Here is a 17,107-nt window from a genome sequence, read left to right as displayed (position 1 = left end):
TTTGACCTCTCCTTCTGGAATCCTAGTTTCCTGGGAAGCAAGTCCTATTGAGATTAGTGGGATTTGCAGTGCGATTCTAACCATATCTACACCCAAGCAAGTCATGTTGAATTTAGTGGCATTTGCTACCAGGTAAATGGGGATGGGATTGATGCCTTTGTCTTGTTATGTCTTGTTTAGCCGCTGGTGACGCTCTCAGGTGTGATACAACAAGGGAAACACTTAAAGTGGTTGCCACATGGCTGTAGCCACATTGCAACTTAAAAGGGATCTAGGGGAATGTCCAGACCGAACTAGTGATACTAGGTATTGTTTTACTGCTTGTATTTTCACATACAATACTGATTTTTGGCGGGATGTAAATTAAAAATGGTAGTAAGTGTGGAAAGGATAGCATAAAACAAGCTGCACACTACAGTTCTTATAAAATCCAGTAAAAATCTGGGAAACAAGCCCCACTGAGTAAGACTTATTTCTGTGTAAATAAATATGCTTAAGATTGGGCTGAAGAATGAAATATTAGAATAAGAATTGTGGGGTTGGAAGGGACCTCTAGGGTCATCTAGTCCAACCCCCTGCAATGCAGGAATCGCAGCTAATGCATGACATGATCAACCTCTCCTTCAAAACCAAGAAAGGACAATCCACAACCTCTCAAGGGAGTCCATTCCACTGTCAAACAGCTCTCACTGTCAGAAGGTACTTCCTGATGTTGTCATAATCTCCTTCCTTGTAAATTGAATCCATTGGAGGAGAAACCCTCTTGTGGAGAAAACAAGCTTACTCGCATCTTCCATGTGACAGTCCTCTCAATATTTGAATATGACTGTCGTATATTCTCTCAGTCTCATTTCCAGGCTAAAAATAACCACTCCCTCAATCATTCCTCACCAGTCTTTGTTTCCATTCCCTTGATCATCTTGTTTGCCCTACTTGGCACATGTTCCAGCTTGGTAATATCCTCCTTAAATTGTGGCACCCAGAACAACACTATTCCAGGTGGGGTTTGACCAAGGTAGAATAGAGTGGAACTATTGCATCCCTTGATCTGGAGACTATACTGGTTGATAGCATTAGCTTTTTTTTTTACTGCTGCATCCCGCTGTTGACTCGTTAGCTACCCCCCTCCCCAAGTTTGGTGTCATCTGCAAATTTGGTGAGCATCCCTTCAATTCCTTCATTCAAGTTGTTTATAAAGACATTGGACAACAATGGGCCCAAGGCAGAACCCTGAGGCACCCCACTTTGCCACTCTTTTCCAGGATGATAAGGAACCATTAATGAGCACTCTTTGGGTTTGGTCAGTCATCCAGCTACAAATCCACCCAACAGTTACCTAATTCAGCCCATGTGTTACTAGCTGCTCTGCAAAAATATGTGGAACTTTGTCAAAAGCGTTACTGAAATCAAGATACACTATGCCCACAGCATTCCCCTAATCCACCAAGCTTGTTACTTTATACAGTGGTACCTCGGGTTAAGTACTTAATTCGTTCCAGAGGTCCGTTCTTCACCTGAAACTGTTCTTAACCTGAAGCACCACTTTAGCTAATGGGGCCTCCTGCTGCTGCCGCACCGCAGGAACACGATTTCTGTTCTCATCCTGAAGCAAAGTTCTTAACCCGAGGTACTGGGTTTCTGGGTTAGCGGAGTCTTTAACCTGAAGCGTATGTAACCTGAGGTACCACTGTATATATAAAAAAGGAATGAGATTCATCTGGCATGACATGTTTTTTTAGAAACCCATGCTGGGTCTTAGTAATCACATCATCCTTTTTCTAACTGTTCACAGACTGACTGTTTCATTAGTTAATAGGAACTCCCATAGACCTCAGTCTGCCTTACCCTTTGAGTCGTTCAGCCTTTGAGCATTATGTTCCAAGCAATGTTATAAAGTCATTCCAAGTTTCTGCACATCCTGGCTTTGCAGAATGACTGCTCTGAAAATTGGATTTAAGGAGGCAGTCCTTCCCAACTACAGATCACTGATGCCAGCTTACATGGGAGCAAAGACCAGAATTATTTGTATGGTCCACATCTCTGTAGCTTTCTGTGGTGGGGTGAAGAGAACTCCTTTTGTAATCTTGCTGCAGTATCCCACAATAATATGGGGATCCATTATTATTTTACAGTGATGTCATTCCTCCCAAAGGATCCAAAAGCAGCCATATAACATCATACTCAAAACATCATTAAAACAATTTCAAAAAACAGAGTTATTTATATTTTTTGGATTGATTCCTCACCCAAGCAAGCAGAAATGTTGGGATTTTAGTTAATTTAATCTGGTTGTGTTGACCTGTTAATTGTCTTAAGAGAGGGATTTATTGAAGCTCATATTTTAAAAAACAAATCTAGTGAAGAAATTATAGAAGTTAAGCTTATATTTCCAAATTTGTTCTGGTTTCACAAATCATTTTTGAGGGAGAATAGTACAGTGCAAAATAAGAGCTCCCATTTAATACACTGAGCCAACGTTTCAAATGCACTATGCAGGGGGCACTTACATCAATTGCATTTTGGTCACTACTTGGGAATGCCAAGTACTGCGGTGCTGATTCCTTTCCAACCAACATTCCCTCTCACAGATATGTAGCACTTAAATGATTAATCTTTTGTTACCAGATTTTTGCTCAAACGGATCTCGAAAGAAATAATAAATTGGGGGAAAGGGATGCCCACAGAAGATTGAAAAGGCACCCTAACACTTTATTAGAGTTTTTACTTTTTTCTTCTTGAGAGGTTTCTAAATTACTTTTTATTTGCACCTTTCATTTCTTCTCTCTGAAAATTCCTCTCCAGTTTCTGGTGCTTCTTTTGTAACCATGCTCATCACCTCCAATTTGTAACCATGTTCATCACCTCCAAAATTATAGAGACCAAATACTCGGCCTGGTCTGTATTGACCATGAGGCAATGGGAGACGGAGGCAGGCTCGAATAGGTGCCTAATTCCAAGTTAGGCATATATTAGAACCCCGGCAGGGTGCTTGAGAGCAGAGAAACAGCAAAGGGTACAGGGCTACTTTCTCACTTGTATACAAATTCCAAAGCCCCTTTAACTGCGGTTTCATATTTCAAGGTTTTGTTCTTGGCTGCATTTCAGGGTTAGAGATGAAAGAGCTTTCGGAGAACTGCTCTCTAAACCCTGCACAGTCGCATGATCCTGGTAAGTCATAGTTTTGATTGCCTTGTGTGAAGAGTGGCAGCACTAGAACAAAATGTCAGAGGGGAACATAGATGGGGAAACATGTATTTCTAGGTGGCTGAGTTGTGTTCCACATGTTAAGCTTTCCGAAAGAAAAATAACTATGTTAATGTAGGAATCCAGTTGTGGTGGCAAGCTCCTTGTTTGTGATCCAGGCCACACAATGGCCTTGTTAATTTATAGACTAAGAGGCTGACTTTAACCACTGGTTGTGGCCCAAGTTTGCACATGCACCCCAGGAAGGTCACTTTGGTGCCATTTGATTTCACACCCGGAGACGCACTCCATTGTCTCTCGAGATAGGTGGAGGCCAACAAGTATGAGACCATTGAGTGGACTATCACTTCACCCTGTGGATGGTGCTGCCTTAATTCTTCTCTCACATGAAGTATCGCCTGCAAATAAAAGCCTGTTACATCAGAGGAGGATTCTAGCTCACCCACTTATAGCTCTGGCAGGAATTATCAGCAAAACAATAATGGCAGTTAGCAGCTTTATTATTAGTACATAGGGGGATATTCAGAAACATGATCCCTGCCCCCAGTCTGCAGATTAATGAAGTCCAAAGCCATCCTACCACCTTATTCCTATTTTGTACTGTTGCGTGCATAGGCAGTCTTGGGTTAGGTTTATTGAGTTGTGCCAGCAGAGGTGCGGGAACTGTTGTTAGGATCCCCAACTCAATTAACCCTAACAAGACAAGCATATTAGCCTTGATCCCAGATAGTTCCTTTCTTAAGCAGTCCAAGCTCTGAATCCCCCCACCCCACCCCTGTTAGTTTGGGCATTAAGGAGACAATGGTCTCAGAGGTAGCCATACAAATCTGCAAATCTTTCTCGCTCTGCCCTACCAGTTCCTTTGGCTGTGGACTGAGCCTGTTGATTACAGGTAGAGCCTGTGTTGAACTGCATGTTATGATCCACGTGTGTAATAAAATAATTTTCACATACTAGTGCTGGGTCAGGAGGCCAGTTACCCAGCTGTTCATGGTCGGAGGAGTTTTGACAAGCATAGGCAATATTAATTTCTCCCAGGTGTTTTCCAATACCTTTCCCCCTCTGGGATTTGGACATTTGTGTTGCCTCCCATTCTATCCGCTGCTATGTCTAGATTCTCTCTTTTCTGATGGAGGCATGCTGTAGTCTTTTTAGAACATTCTGCCTTTTCCTACTTCTACTGCCCTCTGGGACTTTTGGTCTATATTGGGTCCCTTTGAAGTTCCTTTAAGGGGAAATGTTGCAGCAACACGAGTCTCCTATTCAATCAGAGAAGCATTATTCCAACTCCTGGATGGGTGTGCAAGCCTTATAGAGGCATGGGATCACTAGCAGAGCCAAACTGTGCTCTGGGACACATGACTTCTGTGCAGAGGAAACAGTCTGGCAAACAGTTGCGTTGAATCAAAGGCGACCAGTTCCAGAAGCTTCGCTAACACCATCTTAGTAATCAAGATAACCCCACAATTAATTGGTAATTCTTGCAGCAATGAGCTCATATATATTCACTTGCTTTGATATAATAAGCTAATGTTATCCTTAGGGACATGGGTGGCGCTGTGGGTTAAACCACAGAGCCTAGGACTTGCCAATCAGAAGGTCGGCGGTTTGAATCCCCGCGACGGGGTGAACTCCCATTGTTCGGTCCCTGCTCCTGCCAACCTAGCAGTTTGAAAGCACGTCAAAGTGCAAGTAGATAAATAGGTACTGCTCTGTCAGGAAGGTAAACGGCGTTTCTCTGGTTCGCCAGAAGCGGCTTAGTCATGCTGGCCACATGACCTGGAAGCTATACACCGGCTCCCTCGGCCAGTAAAGCGAGATGAGCACCGCAACCCCAGAGTCGGTCATGACTGGACCTAATGGTCAGGGGTCCCTTTACCTTTAATGTTATCCTTATCTGTCAACTTGGGGTGCTGTGCTGAGCCCAGAAAGGTTAACTATCTGTAAGATTTGGGTAAGTGTGGAGGACTCCCTGGTCCTGAATGGGGTAACTGTGCCCCTGAAGGACCAGGCGCGCAGCCTGGGAGTCATTTTGGACTCACAGCTGTCCATGGAGGCGCAGGTCAATTCTGTATCCAGGGCAGCTGTCTACCAACTCCACCTGGTACGCAGGCTGAGACCCTACCTGCCCGCGGACTGTCTCGCCAGAGTGGTGCATGCTCTAGTTATCTCCCGCTTGGACTACTGCAATGCGCTCTACGTGGGGCTACCTTTGAAGGTGACTCGGAAACTACAACTAATCCAGAATGCGGCAGCTAGACTGGTGACTGGGGGCAGCCGCCGAGACCACATAACACCGGTCTTGAAAGACCTACATTGGCTCCCAGTACGTTTCCAAGCACAATTCAAAGTGCTGGTGTTGACCTTTAAAGCCCTAAACGGCCTCGGCCCAGTATACCTGAAGGAGCGTCTCCACCCCCATCGTTCTGCCCGGACGCTGAGGTCCAGCGCCGAGGGCCTTCTGGCGGTTCCCTCATTACGAGAAGCAAAGCTACAGGGAACCAGGCAGAGGGCCTTCTCGGTAGTGGCACCCGCCTTGTGGAACGCCCTCCCATCAGATGTCAAAGCGATAAATAACTACCTGACATTCAGAAGACATCTTAAGGCAGCCCTGTTCAGGGAAGTTTTTAATCTGTGATATTTTAATGTATTTCTGGTTTTTATGGAAGCCGCCCAGAGTGGCTGGGGAAACCCAGCCAGATGGGCGGGGTACAAATAATAAATTATTATTATTATTATGCTCTCATCTGGTTAGGTAAAGCGATGGGAAGTTGTGGCCAAAGTGACGTATGCTGCTTTGTGTATAAAGAATGTATGCATGCACTGGGGGAGGAAGAGGAGTGCGAGGGGAGCACACTGTCCCTGGCAATGCAATCCCGGTGGGGTACCTGCGCTGGGCGTCCCACCTCCAGGACGAGTTCCAGCGCCAGCTCCGCCCCCGCCTGCTCTCCGCCTTCCCGGTGCCAGAGCATGAAGCTCCACCACTGTATGCATGTTTGCTTGGGTGCGGGCAAGCCATCTTGCTGCGGTATCCATCTTAAGTCTGTAAAGGCTGAGAGACCTAGCAGGCTGATCTGCTTTAAGTCTACACTTTACTTGAATAAAGCATTAGAACTGATCCCTCTGGCATTTTTGACACCCTTCTTTGGTATCCCTTCACCCAACAACTCACATGAGCCCTCCTTTGGGGCAGTGGATCACCCTTTTTCTGTTTCTTTTTTGCAGACACTGGCTGCAAGGGGTGATTTCTCCCATGTGCATCTGATACCTGCTAAATGTAGGCTTCTATTCTCATTTTCCTGTCAGCTGATGGGGAAGCATTTTGCCAGCACTTGAGCTTGGGGCTTCCCAAGCACTTGGGAACCCCACATAAGGGATTTTGACAGGTGGGGTGAGACAACCCCCTTCTCAACTGTGATGTCCTATTGAAAACATATGCTCAACACATGGGTTGTTCCCAATGCCTGAGATCACAGAATTAACTGTTTTGGGTGGTATCTTCTTTAAATTAATGTCTCCTTAAGATATGCCAAGATACATTTATTTACATATGGCATTATCTCCAGTTAAAGTGTTGATTTCCAACCTGATTATGGAATCTGCTTACTCAGGTTCCTAAAAGAAAGAGGGCTGTGCCAAACACATAATTTCCCTTTTCTATTAAATTGTTTTTTGAACTAGAGTTCAGGTAAATAAATAATATAATAGGTTTTCCCTTTAATATATATTTGAAGTCCCCCAGCAATTTAAACGTAGAACATCTTCCATGCAGTGGATGAATTTTGGGGTGGGGGAGAAAGACACCCCTAATTACTTTGATTTCTAAAAATACAAATTGCGTTAGACTTCATAAGTTTTGTTGGAATTACTGATTGAGTAAAAAAGAAAACCACACTAAACAGATGTACAAAACAAAATGTTTAATGTTTCAGTTATAAAATAATTTTTGAAAGATACAGGGATGTATAGGAGAGTAGAAAAGGACTATAAAAAGCAAACACAAAATTAACTGCCCAGATTTAAAAATTGACTGATGGTATTATCATTACCTTTGTGGAAAGTTACCAATTCCTGTAGCCACAATTTGGAACTCTTTCCAACTAATCCTCCTACATCCTTGCATTTTAGTGATACATTTTTTGCATATATTTAGGTTCTGCCTCATATTTAGTTATTCCAAAGTTCATACTTACTTTGTTTACTTCCCCCCGCCCAACAAACACACAGCTTTTTTCTTGCAAATAATATTTTGAAGACCTTTCCCTATTTAGCAAGTCAAAGCTGCTACAACCATTTTGCCCCATCCTCATTCAAGAAACGACAGCGCTATTACCCAAGCTTTCTTTCACCGGCAACCCCAACAACAGTTGCCTATAAGCTTTTCTTCACAGCATTTGTATGAAAGGCTGCTAGTCACTTGGAAGAGGTTATAAATTATCCACGAAGTCAACGTGCCATGCTTAAAGGCAGCTTGCTCCTTTAAAGGTGTCTATCCCAAGTGGCAAGGGGTGTATATAATGAAGTAAACGCCACGACAAGGAGAAAAGACACTTAGTAAATACAAACGGTTAAAAAATGTGTTATTGGAATGATCCAACTTCTCCAAGATTATTTGTTTTAAGATTAAGCCAGAACACTTGGATTGAGGCCAGTTTGGAGTCTACTGAAACAAGTTAATGGAATGAAATCAGCTCAGCTGGCTAGCGGATTACAGCCTCCCTGGACTGCTGGCAACTGAAATCTACCGCTTCTGCAAACTGCTTCTGCACTGGCAAGCAAGAAACGCAGCCACTCCAGGCTGATTGTGAGCAGGGAGGCTTTGATTGACTTAGTAGCAGATACCTCTACACTCAAGACTTCAGATGGAGCTATTGTGACACAAGTTCCTCGTTTTTCAAGGGGGGTGGGCCAAGAGTGTTTCCAAATCAAGGGAAGCTACTGTTGTTCTGGCACAGCAAGTGGAAGCAGGACCCCACAGATTGCTGCTCCTCAAAGAAAAGGCTCGACAAATCTCAGACTGGTTAATTCCAGTGCGTCTGCTGCATGCTACCAACGGAAGCAACAGGAATGAACGGGAGGGCCAGCTATGCATCTGCTTGCTGTTTGTTGGTCTTCTTCAAGAGCTTTCTCAGATTCGATGACATGAAGTAAGGCTTTTCGGTAGAGCCATCATTACGTTCCAGATCTTCCACTGCAAAGAGAGACAAATTCCCCCAGCAAAAGGGATGTGAAAAAGTCTGTCTCCCAAGTACCAAATGGCAGGTATCTGGGATCAAGTAAGGCCATTACAAAGGGAAAGTGTTAGCAATCTGAACCTGTGAAAACACAGGGAAACCTGACACCACTAACTGGAGGCTGGGACTCCCCCCAAGCAAGCTAGTGTTCCCTGCTCTAGAAGCGTGTCCCAAACTGAGAAGGATGTCGAACTGACAAGTCAATCCTTCCACTTTTCCTCAAGGAAGACTGAACAATTCCTCATGGTGGAGGATATGGTCAGGATGGGTTTCGTCAACCATGTCTCGGTGGATCACCCCATTCTCAAGGCTATGGCAGTGTCCTAATGATTCCACAGATGTCAAGATCTAGATGAAATCTCACATTTGAGGCAACATTTGCATTAAGAAAATTAAGTGGGAAGCTCACAACTTCCCTCCTCTCTGCATGTAAATTGAGTGCTTAGAACGAAGCTGTCAGTTGAACCTTGCAATGCACAACAAGCAGGTACGTATGAACTCTGAACTGCACAGCTTCTTTTGAGGATAGAATTTAATTCAACAGCCTTTTAAATTTAGCAGGATTCCAGGCAAGCCGAATTGGAGGAGATGATGAGGAGTTCAGTTTGCATATTTAAAATGCAGAGTCAAGTTTTTACACCTGCTTTCTTTTTCCAAGGGGTGGCAATGAAGAGGATCTTTTTTCCTCCATGGGGAAGCAGGAAGAGAAGCTGAAGAATACTGCCTCTGGCCATGGTAGGAACAGTGGTGGTGATGATAAGTTATATGAAGTTTTGCTCTGCTTGTCTTTTTATTTGGAAATTTTTATCTTTTTTATTAGCATCAAACTGATCAATTAAGCTTTGTAAAGAGCACCATTCCCCTACTCACATCCTGACAAATACTATGCCTCTTTTGTGATATAAGATCCAATGTATGTGAATAGCATACTGGCCCATTTGCCAGACGCATATCAAACCTACACCTGGCCTTCTCTTCACAAAGTTCTGTCTTTGCAGCCTTTTGTCAACTTCCCTGCATATATATATATTTAAAAACTGGTGCAGCACCAGAAAGAGGCATATTCCTGATACAGGTACGATGGATCTGCTCAAAACCAAAATTGGCTGCTCCAAAAAAAAGTCCACCAGAAACAGTGACATCTTCAAAAACTTCAAAAAGTGCTCTGCCTGCTCAGGTCATCAACAGGCAGCAGTAGGACCATAGTTTTTTGGATTTCATACCAGTATTGCCTCTGGAAAATGATTTTCACCTTTTATATTGCTTCCAGAACCTGTTTAGCCAGAGACAACCCTGGGGCAGAAGAAATGTGTACACATCATGGGAAGCAAAACCTTTCTCTCGTTTAGCTCCTTTAGAAAACAACTGCCTGTCACTAGCCACAGGAGTTTCCAGGCTGGCCATTGTCTCATGAAACACTACAGAATTTATAATGCTTTTGGTCTCCAATTTCATCTTTAAAAAAACAAGTTTCCATCTCATTGTGATGAAGATCACTAGTGAGTCTTTGTCAACATTCATTTAATTTCATTTTGAATTGATCCTATGCTATCTTTTGCATGTTTACAGAATATCTGTGCCAAAAGCAACTCTCAAGGATAACCAAGAAGCCAGGGACAAAAAAACTAAAAAAAAAAACTTATCATAATTAAAGGTAATTCCAGACCATAAACTTGAAGTGGATAATGTTCCACATGACACCTGGAGAGCTAATATAAAGGAAGTATCTCTTTAATAAGGCACAGAGTTTTCCGAGATGGAATCTGGAAGTTTGATGCCGTGTGGAACAAGATGCAGAATGTATTAAGTGTTTACAAGAAAACCTCCCAATACAGCGTTCTGTCTGCCCCACTTTCCTTTCTGACTGCCTAGCCTCTGCCAAACCCACATAATTCCTTTTCATCCTTTCCTAAGCAAATTCACAATTGTTTGCTAACTCACCTTCCCTCCCCCCATCCCCAACAAAAACAAAAACAAAAAACAATACCCTTTAGTTTTACAATGATTGGAGCCAGATTTGTTTTTCTGGCACAAGGAATAAATATCCTGACATAAACTATGTTCAGCTAATAAAACTTTTGTAAAGCAGACAAAAATAAACTCCAGCTTTATACAATACTGAAAAACCAGGGGGGTTGTATTTTGAGGAAGAAAATCTAATACTTTATCTGCCATAGGAAGGAGATATCAGTCACAGATTTTTCAAGTTACAGATAGGTAGCCGTGTTGGTCTGCCATAGTCAAAACAAAACAAATTCCTTCCAGTAGCACCTTAAAGACCAACTAAGTCAGTTCTTGGTATGAGCTTTCGTGTGCATGCACACTTCAGTGTGTATCTGAAGAAGTGTGCATGCACACGAAAGCTCATACCAAGAACTGACTTAGTTGGTCTTTAAGGTGCTACTGGAAGGAATTTGTTCTGTTTAGATTTTTCAAGATCATTATTAGCTTAATTAAGGACTTTGCAAAGATGTACATTGGGAATTTCAAGGCTACACTGGGAATTTCAACACTACATTTTGACTATAGTTCAGTATGGTATGCTAAAACTTATGTATTTCAATGGGCTTAAGCATACATAGCTGTGTGGGATTGGGATCATAGCCTAGGAAGAGAGCCATTAGGGAAATTAGTAGCCATTGCTTTCCGCATCAAGACAAGCTGTAGAGAAGTTACATACAAACAAATGTATATTGATAAAGATTACTCTGCAAGCTACTGTAATCTCAATGGCATGCTAGAGTGTCAGAACAGTTCAGTAAAAGGGATCATCCAGCAGGATAGCAAGCTTGCAGGTTGTACAGAATACTGCTTTTCAACAAAATAAGTAAAGGAACTAAAAATGAAGGAAACTCAAAGCTTCTGGGAGAAATGGCCAAGAGCCCCACAAAGTTGCAGCAGGAACTTCAAAGAAACAACTCTTTGCTGCTATGCTAGAATCCTTTCCTCCTCCACTTACTTCTGCCTGGAAGCAAGTCCTAAGCAATTTGAAGCCTCCCGTCTAAGTAGGCTCAACTCAAAACCAGCCCAACCAGCCAAAGATATCCCTAGCACCTCAACAATTTTGGTTCTTTTGCCCCTTTGGACAAAAGCATCTGCTCTCAAAATTCACTGATAACCAAATAAATGGCTCTGTTCCACATCTGCCTAGTCAAGGAAAGGGCAAGTCCAAGAAATGATCCAATACTTAATGGAAATATCTGCAGCATCCACTCTGTACTGTATGCATTCTGCTTATTTATGCAACCCGTTAAGTAGCCAGACTTGCTATAGCGATGGCATTTTGGGGAGAGCAGAAAACAGCACCACATGGTGCAAACAACGGAGATGCGGTGAGTTTTCCTGACATTAAACACATTCGGCCTTGAACTTCCGCTCCTCTGGCGCCATAATGTTTGCCTCCCACTTGCCAGAGGAAGCACTGTTTCCCAGAACAGCAAAACTAGGAGGTTTGCACCAGTTCTCAGGGCAGCCATGAAGGAACAACACCTGCACACGGACCAGGCAGGTGTGCACAAGGCTCACAGTGGGGAACCTGTGTGTGCCTCTCCCACTCCGTGCACCAGTCCCTATTCCTGGCTCTCAGCACTTTTAGAAGATTCTAGGCTTCCCTTCAGCAGGATTTCACTCAGTGCGGGGGACATGTAATAAGGCCGCTCAGGAGATCCATCATTCCTTTCCAGGTCTTCACCTTTTGGGATCCCACGGAAGACAGAGAAAGCAGCCGCAGAAGGATGGACAAGAGAGAAGCAAAGCAAAACAAAGACAAAAGCAAAGGAATGCAAAACAAAAAGGAGAGAGAGAGAGAAGATTTGGAGTTAGTTGCAAATAGATTCCTCCACCCAGAAAGAGAGTAAGGCAGCTTAGGCAGTCAACTGCTTTTATGCTATGGAAAATGCTTGCTACTATAGCGGAAGCGGAGGAGTTGCTAACTGAGCTGATGGCGGAGACATGAAGAAAAAATCTGAAGTTAATAGTTTCACAATCGCAAGAGGAGTCAGCTCGTACGACCCTGCTACCACGGGGCTAAAATGAGTCATTTCCAGAACCAGAGAGCTGGTATGGTGTAGTGCTGTCCTAAGATCTAGGAAACCAGGGTTCAAATCCTCACGCAGCCATGAAGCTCACTGCATGACCAGTGGCGTAGCGTGGGGGGTGCAGGGGGGGCCGGCCGCACCGGGCGCAACATCTGGGGGGGGGCGCTGGCCACCTCCGGAGTCACCGAAGAGCCTCGGGCGCAGGCTGTAGCGGAGCCCCATGTCTCGCGGAACCGACGAGCTGTGTGTGCACGCGTCCGGGCTGAAGGCATCCGGCAGGCAGCGGCTCTCAGTGCTCGCCGCGGAGGGCGCGCCAGGCAGCCCCGCTGCAGCTGCTGGGCCATGTTGCATTTTCGTCGCCTCTCTGCCCTCCTCCTCCTCCGGGCAAGCGGCGTCGTTTGGGCGGCAGCACCAGCGGCAACTCGCCTCAGATCACCTGACACAGACCCGCCACCGCCGCCGTGGCTACCTTACCGTAAATACCCCAGCCCAGGCAGCAGCAAGAAGAAGCTGGCAGCGGCGGCAGGTTAGGGGTTAGGGGCGCAAATTACTTGCCTTGCCCCAGGTTAGGGGGCACAAATTACTTGCCTTGCCCCAGGTTAGGGGGCACAAATTACTTGCCTTGCCCCGGGTGCTGACAACCCACGCTATGCCGCTGTGCATAACCTTGGACCTGTCAATACTGCATCCCCTCTCAAACCAGCTGGATGCCTATGGGAAAGCCACAAACCAAGCCTAAACTCAACAGCTGTCCAAAGTTCTCTCTTTCCTGCATCAAGTAGACAAGAGGTATCCTAGCTGTGAATCTGGGGAGGTTCTGCATCACTGTTCTGACAAATAATGAATGGCAGACTTCTCCTGATGCTTTTTAAAGTCTGCTGAATCGATGGCCATGACCATATCTTAGAACAGTGAGTTCCGTAAGCCAACTGTGTGAGAAAAGTCCTTCCTTTGATCAATCCTAAACTCTAGTTCTCTCTCCTCCCCCCTTTTTGTGTGTGTGTGTGCCTCACAGTGTGGGAGGCGGAGGCAAATAAAGACTTGAGATAGGAAGGCACATTCTGCCTGTCCTTGACTGCTACCTAATAGGGAAGACTTGGATGGTTACAGGGGAGCCTCTCAGCTAAATAAAACTGCAACAATTCAGCCAAGTAGGCAGTCTTTTCTGCCTCTGCTGAAGATCTCTTTCACATGCACCTACAATTTGAGAAGCACTGAGGTGGTAAATGCAGTACCTAATGGGGGAAACTCACAGCCAGATAGAGGGTTTCTAATTCAGAGAAAGAAAAGGAATCGGGAAAGAGGCAGGAGACAACAAGAGCGGAATATGACCAAGGGAATGGGAAGGAAATTCTCCCTTGGGAACGGAATCGACTGGCTGCCTCAAACACATTTTAAGTCAATATGCAATTCTGCTACAATGCAAATGCAACAAAAAGACAGACACATATAGGGGCACTCTAGGATTTAAATGATCAAAAAGGGCAACTACTTAAATCAAAATAAATGTGCAAGTTACCTAAACCTCAGAGGTGCCCTTTTCAGATATTATAGGAAGGAAGCATATCATAGCATGGCCTTGGGAGCAAACCCCAATACAGTAAGTGGGCATCTTTCTGAATAAGCTTGAATAGGAGCGGGCTGTACATTTTAAATTACCACTCTTCATTTTTTTAACACTCCCCATGACAAGAAGATACTAAAATGCAAAGCAGGCTCAAAATCAAAACTCTCAGCCTTCCCGGTTAGAAACTGCCCTCTTCAGTTAATCAGCTTCAGCTGATTAAATCTACCAATTAAACTTCGTAATCCAATTGATTAGCAAACAAGTGCTGGAAAATGCAGAGGCAAAATAAGGGCAGAAGGGCTGAGGGTTCTTTTGTAGCCTACAGCTTCTATGACTGGTATTCAAAAGTCAGTTTATCCGAATGTGTCCCCCAGAAGAGAAGTCAGTGACAGATGACATGACATAGATCACAATGAATCTGTTAGCCTTCAATGCACAACAGCAGTTTGTGCTGTAACAGACTGACATGGCTGTTATCTGGAATGGAATATCACTAGAGCTCAACCTTTTGGCAAAAGCAAGGCCCATGCAGGACCATTTTTTCTGGCCTGCATCATGCCTTCTGAGGGTCCTCCTGCACTATGGCCCAAGGAATCAGGAATTTGTGGTTCTTTTGTGGGTAGGGGAGGCATAGAAGAAACTGCCTGCAGGACATTTTCAGCAGCTGCTGGTTTAATACCACAGTGACTTGAGCATTTCCATTACAGTTTATAGTGCTTGGGCAAACATGCTTGTTTCACTAGAATGGCACCAGAGATGGATACTTACAGAAACACAGGAAGAGTGTGTCCACACACATGGCATACACACTGAAGAATCCGTGTGCAATTAGATAGGAGCCTACAACCACCGTCTGCAAGAAAAAGCAGAGAATCGTCTCTGTTACGAGCTGCATCTCAGCTAGCCAGCGGCTGCAAACTAGAAATGGCGTTGAAGCTGCAACTTTTGCAAGAAGTCAAGAGTTGAAACCTGGGTTCATAAAAGTCAAGATGATGACCTTGGGCCAGTCAGTTGCTTTCTGCCAAAACTCACAGGGTTGTTGTGAGAATAAAATAGGTGGCGGGGAGAACCACATTCACCACCTTGAACTCGTTGCAGGTGAAATAAATGTAAGACAGAGAGTCCAATATAGATATTACTGCAAATTAATAGTGGTTTTCTCCTCCCTTCCCCTGCGTCCTCAACAAGCAACACAACTAACAAGGACTAACTCAAACTATCATAGCTGAAAGACAGAGAATATGCGAAAGAAACTTTAGCTGCCAAGATATGTAGCAGGGGGGTTAAGAACTGAAGAAGTCCTTAGCTTAGATACCAACCAGAATGGGGACCCAGTAGTAGTTAAGGGGTGGTGCTGTGTCTTGAATAACTTTTATCCTGTGGGTGAAAAAGAAGAAGGCAAGTATACCTAAAAGAGGAAAGAAAAACAAAATCATTTCATCTCAGAATTTTCTGCTTGATCTTCAAGTCAAACTTTTGAATCCATTCCTCCCCTCCTTCCACCTCAGAAGCTATTCCCTCTGTGCCCCATGCATCTTTCGACAAGGTCTCTGCACAAATAAACATCTCCCTTCTCTGCAAAATTAGCACTTGGACCTTGCGTTTTCTATCTGTGTGTAGTGGGAACAAGCTGAGCAAAAAGGAAGTAAGAAGCCAAACAATGCTGGGAATGAGGGGGCGGAGGGCCTCTGCAAATGGAAGGCATTTCATCCCCGAGGAGAAGCGGAATAAATCAGTTCAGAGGATGAAGGATATTTGAGAGGAGGCCTGAAATATCCCCAGGAACTTACCAACACTTCCCACAATCAGGAGTTTGCCAAGGAAAAGCAGGAAGTCTGTGACTTTATCCAGAACAGCAACCCTGAAAGCAGATAGAAGGAGAAACAATAATTTTCTAAGCCTCCTCTCTGTTGTGGAATTATGTTAGAGAAATTTCTAGCAATGCCTAGAAGAGACTCCCGAGTAGAGTTTCTGTAGGCAGCCTTTCCCAACCTGGTGCCCTCTAGATGTTGTTGGACTACAACTCCCAGAACATCAGGCAGTCCAATAGCATGTGGAGGGCACCAGGTTAGACAAGGCCACTTTAGAGAATAGGTAATCAACCGCCAGGCATTTCCCCTTGCTGGACTGGGCACAACCTACAGATTATGGGTTGCAGAGCCCTGCAGTACACGTGCCATTTTTGTGGCTCAGGGTTTATATTACTTCCCCATTCACACCTCTGATACTGGACTTCACCATGCCTCTCCTCCCTCCACATTTCTCCTTTGTGCAGGGAAATTCTCAAGTCTGCATTCTCTCAAATAGCTGGTTCAAACAGAGCACATGAATCAAGCTGGTTCACATCAAAATCACCGTTTGTAAGAAAGTGATCCATTCCCACTTTTGAATTTAGGACTGAAGCTTTCTTTGCACAGGAAATATAGAGCCCTGACCACATCCCCAAACCTTGCCTATAAGCCAGTGCAATGTTAATAACAATAATTTTATTATTAATATGCCACCCATCTGACTGGGTTGGCCCAGCCACACAGGGCAGCTTCCAGCAAAATATAAAAACACAATAAAATATTTTAAAATTCCTGCTTTCGGGTTGTATAGTTATTGATCTCCTTGACATCTGGTGGTGATGGGGGGGGATTCCACAGGGCAGGTGCCACTACTGAGAAGGCCCCCTGCACCAGCCAACTGACATCTATTCCCTATTGCCCATATGCCCATTTGGAACGCGAGTGGCGCTGTGGGTTAAACCACTGAGCCTAGCACTTGTCAATCAGAAGGTCAGTGGTTCGAATCCCCACAATGGGGTGAGCTCCCGTTGCTCGGTCCCTGCTCCTGCCAACCTAGCAGTTTGAAAGCACATCAAAGTGCAAGTAGATAAATAGGTACTGGCGGGAAGGTAAACAGCGTTTCCATGCACTGCTCTGGTTCGCCAGAAGCGGCTTAGTCATGCTGGCCACATGACCCGGAGGCTGTACGCTGGCTCTCTCGGCCAATAAAGCGCGATGAGCGCCGCAACCCCAGAGTCGGTCACAACTGGACCTAATGGTCAGGGGTCCCTTTAC

General features: G+C 44.6%; 1 protein-coding gene and 1 long non-coding RNA gene across 4 annotated transcripts in view; one reads left to right on the top strand and one right to left on the bottom strand.

Moving 5' to 3' along the window:
- The first annotated feature begins 27 nt into the window (after nt 1–27).
- On the top strand, nt 28–3,627 carry LOC309332565. The gene is made up of 2 exons (XR_014152180.1): nt 28–132; nt 858–3,627. It is a non-coding gene; the product is annotated as an uncharacterized lncRNA (long non-coding RNA).
- Nucleotides 3,628–7,109: 3,482 nt separating this feature from the next.
- The window catches only part of SLC44A2 (solute carrier family 44 member 2 (CTL2 blood group)), a 64,065-nt gene continuing 54,067 nt past the window's right edge, over nt 7,110–17,107 (bottom strand). For 2 of the 3 annotated variants that reach the window (XM_081845077.1, XM_081845076.1), the window contains exons 19-22: nt 15,833–15,903; nt 15,362–15,450; nt 14,811–14,895; nt 11,517–12,129 (exon numbers count right to left, since the gene is read on the bottom strand). In XM_081845077.1, the coding sequence (XP_081701203.1) occupies nt 12,008–12,129; nt 14,811–14,895; nt 15,362–15,450; nt 15,833–15,903 (367 nt within the window). In that variant the 3' untranslated portion in view covers nt 11,517–12,007. Of the gene's footprint in view, nt 8,396–11,516; nt 12,130–14,810; nt 14,896–15,361; nt 15,451–15,832; nt 15,904–17,107 lie in introns of those variants that run through there. The other variant, XM_081845075.1, reaches the window with a different exon arrangement.

The sequence above is a fragment of the Podarcis erhardii genome (genome assembly GCF_964252035.2).
Source record: "Podarcis erhardii genome assembly, chromosome: 17".
Lineage (NCBI taxonomy): Eukaryota > Metazoa > Chordata > Lepidosauria > Squamata > Lacertidae > Podarcis > Podarcis erhardii.
This window is presented reverse-complemented; position numbering and strand designations above follow the sequence as displayed.